Raw genomic sequence first — 9,160 nt, 5'->3', positions numbered from 1 at the left:
TAGTAAATCTATTACATCAAATGGTAAATCGATTTCATCAGATAGTAAATCTGTTGCATCAGATTTTTTAATCCGATGATAAATAGGTTGAATCAGATGGTTAATCTATTGATCAAATTTTTAATCTGATGATTCCTCTGTTGCATCAGATTGTAAATTTGTTGCACCAAATAGTAAATCGATTGCATCAGATGGTAAATTTGTTGCATCAGAAGGTTAATCTGTTGCAAAAAAAATAGTAGCATGATTTTGTTCAATAGAACAATAGCAATATCACCATTTTTATCAAGAACAAGAACAACTCAACCCAGCAACATGCGCAACACAAAAAAGACCAATATCGTTGATGTTGTTTTGTTTGTACAAATACAAACAACAAAAATCAAATTTCAAAAAACGCAACAAACAACAAAAAATCATTTTTCACTCCGAAATAAGAAGAGAATAAATACCAAAAATTAAAATTTTATTTAGATCGCATTTCAAATAAAAACAACAAATATTAAAATTGCTAACCAATACTAGAAAAGAAGTTCCTCAAGTTCCTTTTTTACTTCAAAATTAAAAGGCCATAATTTCTTACCTGTGAAAGAAGAAAAGAGACGATGAAGAACTCGAACTGTTGTGGCTTAAGAGGAAGGTTGTCACGTCAATTAACGGTTGAAAATCGAAATCCAACTATTTTTCGCCGGAGGTTGAAGTCGCCGAAGATTGAAGGAAAAAATTTACAGAACTGTTAGTTGGGAGAAACTATCGAAAGAGAGAGGAGAGAGACGATTGATTTGAAAAGGAGATGGGTGTGGGTTGATTTATATTTTTGAAAAGATTAGAAAGTTTTAAAAATGTTAATCAAGTTCACAATTAACTTAATTAAGTTTCTTAATTATGTTTGACCCTTTAAGTTGGTCAATACACTAATCTTTTATTCAAGATTAAAATGACACCTATCCTTCAATTTTCTCTACTTTCATTACCGTTTAAAAATAAATAATTTTGTATCCAACTATATAAGCAATTTTGTATCCAACTATATAAGGCAACACAGATCTACGAATAGGAGACATTTATTCCAGAACTTGAATTCGAACCCTATAGTTAAAATGGATCTTACTTGCCACCCATCTTCGAAATCGAAGATCTCCATATGATCATGTTATCTTAGCAACTTCTTAAAGTTTTGCAACTCTATAAATGATCATGCACCATCTCCCAACAACCAACCAGCATCAGAACAAGAGTCTCCATAAGATCATGAATAAATATTAATATATGAGACCAAGTACATTAATCGACGCGTATTATGGGATTTTTGATCAAAATAAGTTATTTTTTAAATCAATTCAAAGTAATATGCTTTTTGAAAACCTTACAAAACTAGTATAAATGCTGTTGGCAGTAACATATTAGGTTTTAAGAAAATTAACAAAGCAAAACGACATTAAAATAGAAATCATTACTGACAGTAACCTTTTTAGCTTAAAACGTTACCAATGGTGATGAAACTCTACAACTCTTGCCACATCAAACTCTGCAAAGTTGATTTGGCAAATTTAATGTTAAACATTTTAAGTAAAAAACGTTACTATTTGTACCAAGCCTACTTTAACGCCGTTTACTGTTCATTTTGGTCCGTTAGTTCTTTTAAAATCTAATATGTTACTGCCAATAACGTTTAAACTAATTTTGTAAAGTTCTCAAAAAACATATCATTTTGGTGAATTGATTTAAAAAATAACTTCTTTTGATCAAAACAGCCGTATTATATAATAAGAATAGCATTTTCAGAATGTAAAACAATTCCGCTTTTGATCAAAATTTTATACATTAATCGAAATGTACCACTCCCTTTGTTTCAAAAAAGAATTGACTTTTTCTTTTTTAATTCATTTAAAAAAGAATGACTTCTTTTTTTTACAATACTTTAATTTCAATTTTTAACATGACATATTCAGGTTAAAAGACATTTTAATACATTTAACATAACTTTAATTTAAAACTACAAAATTTAAAAACCTTGTTTATTTTTTTAAATTTAATGCTAAGTGAAAGTAAATAATTCTTTTTAAAGGGAGGAAGTACTATACAACAATAATAAACATAAGGAGTAATCTTTTTGTTCGTGCTCATTAATTATGTAAATGATAAATATATCTTTCTTTTTATAATAAATAAATTCTTGAATTTTACCACACAGATAAAAAAAATATTAAAGATATAAATTTAATACAATTTTTTATTTTTACCCAAAAAAAATTGATCTTGTAATACATTTTCAAAAATTAATTAGTTGTCAAATTATAAGGATAAATTTAAAAAAAATTCAATAATTCATTTATTTTGAAATACTAATAAATACTCTAATAATTCACTTATTTCGAAACAGTAGTATAACATTTATTATCATCAACAACAATGAAGAAATGAATCAATCAATGATTGGACATAACATCGTATAACAAATTATTACAAAAACAAAAAATCCCCAGCAGATATCCTGATTATTAATTTTCCATATTTTAAAAACAAAAATAAAAAAAAGAACAATCAAACAATCTTAATATATTAATCATCTAATTTGGTCGTTCCCTTAACTACTAAAATTTCAAATACCTTCATACCCCAATTACGACGTCGTAGCCTCAAACCCTAGCGGAAACGGCAGGGCCAGCGGCAGCAGGAGGGGCCGCAGCAGCCGCGTTCAAAAAGGAGAGAAAACCAGTTGCAGCAGACTCTTGCTCATCAAGGAAAAGATCTTCAGGTGCACGAAAAGCAGCATGCGTACAAATAATTGCGAGACCAATCATCAAAGCAGAAACAAGGACGGATCCAACGCTCGTTAGAAAGATGACAACAACAGTAGATATAATTAGAACACCAAGCGTCTCCCGTTCGGAAAACTGCCGACCGAAGAGTACCAAAGGAGGATCGGAAGGACGGAAGAGGTAGAGAAATAGCCAAGCAGCGAGAAGAGCGGTGAGAAGGAGTAGGGAAAACGGGTTGGTTATAAGCGAAACCGCAAGGACGATGCCGAGGAGAGAGAGGTAATTGGTACGGAAATAGTAGTAGTTTTTGCGGATACGGAGAGTAGCATCGGAGACGGAATCGGGTTTAGAGAAAGCGGATCGATCAATGAGTTCTGACCAAGGACGACGATTGGAAAAACTGGATTGGATGGTATCAGATATGCGGGTGATGAATGAACGGAGGGCGGGTGTGGGCCCTACTACACCGCTGATGGTTTGTTGGGAGTCGGAGGTGTTGGTTTGGGGGTTGGAAATTGGAAGAACTGGTGGTGATGAACCGGTGCTGGCCATGGTTGCTGGGGGAGGAGGAATTGGAAATGCAAAGAGAGAATCAAGGGGAGTATTGTTAGGTGATTTTGATTTTATAAGAGGCAAATTGGGGATTTGGTTGATTTGTGTATTGTTAAATACAGTTGACTGATTGAGAAAGGAGACCCAAGTTTTCGTCGGTGGATCTCAGCTTCTCAATGAATTTCTTGTCATTCACTCGTATCTAGCTTTATTACTTATTTATATTATTACCATACGGTTTACAAGTTTTCTAGAAATTTGGAGGTTGACGTTGTTTTGCAAGTTGATTAATTATTATCGACTTTTAATTTATTTTAATCACATTAAAATATGCTAAAGTATCATAAAGTATAATACTTTTTATATTAATTTGATGAAAAAAAAAATATACCTTAAATTTTTTTTACCAAATCTCGAGATATTTCTCAGGAAGTTTTGTTATAGGATCTATAACTATCTATGATTTAGGTGGGTAACCTCACAAAACATATATCTACAAGAATTAGCTACCGACTTCTGGAACAACACTAAAAAATCGGTATTAAACATTCAATCTATAAAAATCGGTATTGAACATTCAATCTGTAATTCATATAGTTTGACTTTCGAAAAGTAAAACGTGACATGTAAAAATAAAGAAAAAAAGTAACTGTTAAATTGATACTTTAGGACTAGTATCATGTACAATGCATTCTTTCTATCTTAAAAGGAGTATTGTTCAATGGATCTTCTTTCCCTATCATTGGAGATGTTCCCACTACTTTCTTATCGTGAAGAATTTGCAGGTGAAATATAATCATAGCAGTATTTAAATTAATTTGTGTGCACCTTACTTATTTCATTAAATAAATCTATTAGTTTCTACCAACACAATGAACACATGACAATCAAATCTAATGATCATAGTGAAGCTACATATAAATAATTAGGTCAATTATTTACTTGAATTGCAAAAAGTAGAATTGAAATCCTTCTACGTTTTAACAGCGTAGAGTATCAAATCATTCAACACTATGATCTTCTTTATCTTAAAATGAAGCCCAACAGCTATAAGGGGTGCTTTTTTCTTAGAATAACAATCAGCTAAATTAACCCAGGAAAACTCCCGCACACCACACACATAGCGAAGCTGCGAACTTCAGCGTTTGCTACAGCAAGAAGTTACTTCAAGTACAAGTACAGTTTGTTTATGTAAGTTTTGTAAGGGAGCATAAATTATGTGTGTAACCTTGAACGAATGATCGCGAGATAAATGAATGCACCAGTCATGACAAAGCTAACTAGGCATAACACAATACTAAGATCATGAAATATATGAAACGATTCTGCTAACAAGCGAGCCCTTGGCAATCTTCAAATACAACAACAACAATAAACCCAGTGTATTTCCACGTAATGGGGTCTGGGGAGGGTAACATGTACGCAGTCCATACCACTACCTCCGGAGAAGTAGAAAAGCTGTTTCCGATAGACTCCCGGCTCAAGACAAGGAATAATTATTATTCCTTGTGGGTGGCGTATTTATGTCTGGTCATCTTATTCCATGCTTTATTACGGATATGTTTATTATTCTTTGTCTTGAGCCGGGGATCTATCGAAAACAGCCTTTCTACTTCTCCGGAGGTAGTGGTATGAACTGCGTACATCTTACCCTCCCCAGACCCCACTATGTGGGAATACACTGGGTTTGTTGTTGTTGTTGTATCTATTGCAGAGATTATTAATAAAGTATAAAAGCTCAAATCACTTTTCAAAAATCTTTCACACTTTAATGTAATAATGTAAACATAGACATATACACATATATTTTCCAATTCCAAGTGGTTGATGGTATCACTTTTACATTTGTGTACCTCTTTCCCTTATTGCCACAGAATAAGAAAAACGCATCAATTTAAACCATAATTATCTTACGATTATATATATATATATATATATATATATATAATCGTTCCTTATTTTTAAAGTCAAATCTTTACAAATTTATTGATTACATTCTATAACGTACTTAAAACATTTAAAAATCTGGAATTTCTTAATTTTTTATTAGTCTAATAGTTTTATATTTATTTTTAGATTTTTCAAATCTTCTTAAAATCAAATTTAGTTGATTTAGAATTCTTAAACTAATAAAAAATATTTCAGTTGAATGGCTTCAAATAAGAAAAGAGTTACCATAAATATACTTAATTAATTTTCAATTCTTAAATTAGAAAAGATTTAGAAATTCTGATGTCTTCTAATAAGGAAATTTTTTTTTACCATAAATACATTTAATTAATTTTCAACTTTTAAATATTAGGACGAAAGAGTGAAAAAGAAGACTTTGTTCAAATATTAGGAAGAAATAGTGAAAAGGACGATTTTGTTTAAAGCAAGGATTTCAATGAATGACAAAAAGTTCAATTCACTTTTCTAAGGATATTTATACTTTTAATATATATATATATATATATATATATATTCATATTTGGGCCTTTAAGTTGTAATATTTATCCATTAATTACTAATAAAATGATCCAAAATCTAATATAAACTTAAAATCTAAATTTTTCACTCTTCATCTTATTTTTTAGTTTCAAGAGAGTTTTTCGCTCCTCAATTTTTCATAATTGTGGTTTTTCATTAGCGCATGAATGAAAACATACTTGATCTAAACTTCAATCACAATATAATTGTCAAAAATAAATATTATAAAAAAAATCCCAAGAAAAACTGAAAAAAACGAAAGAACCGACTAAAACCTAAACCGAAAAAATCGATTTTATGTTGGTTTGATTTGGTTTATAGTTTTAATAAACCGATATAATTGGTTTGGTTTTCTTTCAATAGAAAACCAAACCAACCCGACTTATGTACACCCCTACCTCTCACCACCTCATCCAAAGCCTCCCAAAACCGCATCTTCTCCCCCCATCCAAGCCCACCTGCGGCGCATAAACACTCCCCACGTTCAGGGTAGACCCCCCAATGACCAACTTAACAGTCATCAACCTATCCCTGATCCTCTTAGCCTCCACTACCTGCCCTCTAAGCTCCTCATCTACTAAGATGTCAACTCTATTCCTGCGTCTCTCGCTACCAGAGTACCAAAGCTTGTAACCATCTACACCCCTAGCCTTTGACCTTACCCACTTAGTCTCCTGTACACATGCAATATTGATCCTCCTCTTTCTAAGAATCTTCACCAGTTCTATAGACTTACCCTGAAGAATCCTTATATTCCAAGACCCAACCTTCAGCCTATCAATTCTACCAACACGTCTTTCTCTACCATCCCCACTCCCACACCTGCCCTTCCCTCCTCCCCCACCCTCAACACAGCCCCCTGCCCTAACCCTCTCGGACATGACCCTATCCTACCATCAATGTCCACAACCACAACTCCAAGAAAATACACACAACGATAGTAGTAAAGCAACAAAAGGAAATAAAAGGCACAAGCATAGTAAATGGAATACTCGAGAAAAAAAATTCAATCCCACAAATTATAAATAAGTCAAGCGATGTAATAATCCGAAAAAAATAGATAGCCAAGGTTAGAAATCCCCAAGTTCTAGCAGCTAAAGACAACACAAACAATATCCACCAATAAGCAAAGCAACCAGTCACAACTATGATCACTAGCAACAGGTAAAGAACGCAAAAAAGAGAGACAAGAAACAAAATAATATAAAGAAATTAAACAGTATGAAGTGACAAAATAATCAAAGTTTAGATGTCACCGGTACGCCTGTGTGCTGCTGGTTCAGGCAATGTTGATGTCGAAAATTGGTTGCCAGAATAAGGTCGACGGGAAAGAGGCCACTGGTACATCGTCGGAGTTTCGCCGGAGCGTCTTCAGGGTCTTGCCGGGATCTGGACGTCGTCGGACGTCGAACCAACCAGTTTGACCTACCTGTTTAGCCGCTGATGAACACCTCCCCCGTTGCTGGAGTCGAGCCAGCGGGAAGCCTAAACCCGCTGACGATAGCAGTGATGGGACAAGAAATGGAATGGGTGGAGAAGACGATAACGAGAAACAGGAGAGAGAGATCTGAAGGGGGGAGAGAGAAAGGGGGAGAGAGGGTAGACCTTATCTGTTTCCGGCTTGTCTACGCCATCGCCGGCGTCAGAGTCCGCCGGTCAGTCGAAGTGAAAACGTTAAGGTGAACATTATCTAAACTGTTGTGATCGTGAATCTACTAGAATGGCTGCTGCCGACTTCCTCAACAATCTTAATATTGTTTCTTGACAGATGACAATCGAAAGGTAAAATTTTAACAGAGTCATTAATTGAAGAAATATTTTTTAAAATAGGAATGCAACAAATATGGTGCACCGAAATAAAGAAGATATGGATGAAACAACAATTTGAACGCATGTAAGCATTTTACCAAATGCAACTTATTCCTTTAATGATGTCATGTCATTGCATAAGAGTACTGATAGCAACCTCCTATTCAAGACAACAATGCCAAGATCACATCAAAGGTTTAGAAGCAGGATAATTCCATCAATCACAAGGACCAGACATTCATCATTCCAAGTACTACCAAGAAAGATATAACAAGTTACTTGGCAGATACAGATCCAACCACATACATACAGTTCATATGTGGCTCAAAGATAGCCAATTGTGAAATGACAATAGAAATTCAGAAGGTAGATCCATTCCAGCCAAAGAAGGAACCCTGAAAAATAGAGCATCATTCATCAGTTTCGTCAGATTTAAAGGATAAAATATTTGTATGACTGACACTCCTAAAGTAGAAGGTTATGTTCACAAATACTTGAGGAATTGGAGAAGTACAAAAAATTCTAGTGTTCTTAGACGGTGAAAGTTTATTTACATGATCTAGTACTGGTGTACAGCATGCAGACATTGTGCATATTCTTGACTTTGATGAGCCTAAACAAACAGGAAGAATGCAATGAGAGATATGCGGGGAATTTACCCATCCTTTATTGATTAAGAAGCCAAGCACATACCTTAGTATCATAGAATTTCAGGAAAAATCGAGATTTGGGGATAGACAATTTGGTCTCAAGCATCTCAGAAATTGCAGCACTGAGCTTCTTGTTGACATCAGCATTTAAGCCCCCAATGGAGACCAACTCAGCATAGGCAGCGGGTTGCTCTGTACCCCCAAAAGACATGGGAACAGACCCCTTCAGCACAATCATGACATACTGCACAAGCAAAGCAATCTTAATGTACTACAGAGAAACCAATCAAACAAGGACGACAAAGCATGTCAATTGAGCTTCCCAAGAGAGACTTAAAGCAAAACGTGTTGAGTGAACCTACTTGCTAAAATGTTCATCAGCTAACGCCTTTTCTACAAATAGGTAATTATTTTCTACTTAGTGAGACTTCTGAATTCATCAAGCTAGAGACTGATTATCTTGTAAAGCTAATAGTTTTCAGAAACTTAACTGCAAAGTCTAACCCTTAAAATTTCAAGAGCCAAATTTCTGAGGGGAGGAGTTACCTTAAAAACATCATTGACATTTCAAAAAATTACTAAACCAAAGGATAATTCACCTGAGTCTTAAGTGCAATTAAAATCCATTATCATTTCAGCTGCATGCATACAACATAAATATACAACATACTCTTTCAGAACAGTTACAGCTCACCGAGGACATGACCCTAGATAGGAAGATCTGGAAGACGCGAATTACGGCAGAGGATTAGGGCCAGTTTGGGTCGCTAGTGTAGGGAATTACTTGGTGGGGGTTTTATTCCTATTATGATTCCGTATTCCGTGTTCCATGTTTTATTACGAATCTGTGTGCTTTCCTCTGCTTTCCTCTGTTTTATATTCCTTATGGGTGTTGTATTTATGTTATGTAATCTGCTT

At 34.2% G+C, this 9,160-nt stretch overlaps 2 protein-coding genes across 3 annotated transcripts in view; both read right to left on the bottom strand.

The window, feature by feature from the left end:
* Positions 1 to 2,421: 2,421 nt before the first annotated feature.
* Positions 2,422 to 3,809, bottom strand: LOC107845961 (PRA1 family protein B4). Its single transcript, XM_016690476.2, has one exon. The coding sequence runs from the start codon at positions 3,312 to 3,314 to the stop codon at positions 2,640 to 2,642; it is 675 nt and encodes a 224-aa protein (XP_016545962.2). The 5' UTR covers positions 3,315 to 3,809; the 3' UTR covers positions 2,422 to 2,639.
* A 3,857-nt stretch (positions 3,810 to 7,666) lies between these two features.
* Positions 7,667 to 9,160, bottom strand: part of LOC107845960 (macrophage migration inhibitory factor homolog) — an 8,458-nt gene continuing 6,964 nt past the window's right edge. The window contains exons 2-4 of one of the 2 annotated variants that reach the window (XM_047398221.1): positions 8,286 to 8,486; positions 8,147 to 8,205; positions 7,667 to 7,987 (exon numbers count right to left, since the gene is read on the bottom strand). In XM_047398221.1, the coding sequence (XP_047254177.1) occupies positions 8,152 to 8,205; positions 8,286 to 8,486 (255 nt within the window). In that variant the 3' untranslated portion in view covers positions 7,667 to 7,987; positions 8,147 to 8,151. The remainder of the gene's footprint in view (positions 7,988 to 8,146; positions 8,206 to 8,285; positions 8,487 to 9,160) is intronic. The other variant, XM_016690475.2, reaches the window with a different exon arrangement.

This window comes from Capsicum annuum, chromosome 10 (genome assembly GCF_002878395.1).
Source record: "Capsicum annuum cultivar UCD-10X-F1 chromosome 10, UCD10Xv1.1, whole genome shotgun sequence".
NCBI lineage: Eukaryota > Viridiplantae > Streptophyta > Magnoliopsida > Solanales > Solanaceae > Capsicum > Capsicum annuum.
Note: the sequence above shows the minus strand (reverse complement) of the source record. Positions and strands in the feature narration are given on the sequence as shown.

Excerpts from the sequence above, each read along its gene's own strand:
- LOC107845961 (XM_016690476.2), bottom strand. The coding sequence starts at position 3,314 with ATGGCCAGCACCGGTTCATCACCACCAGTTCTTCCAATTTCCAACCCC.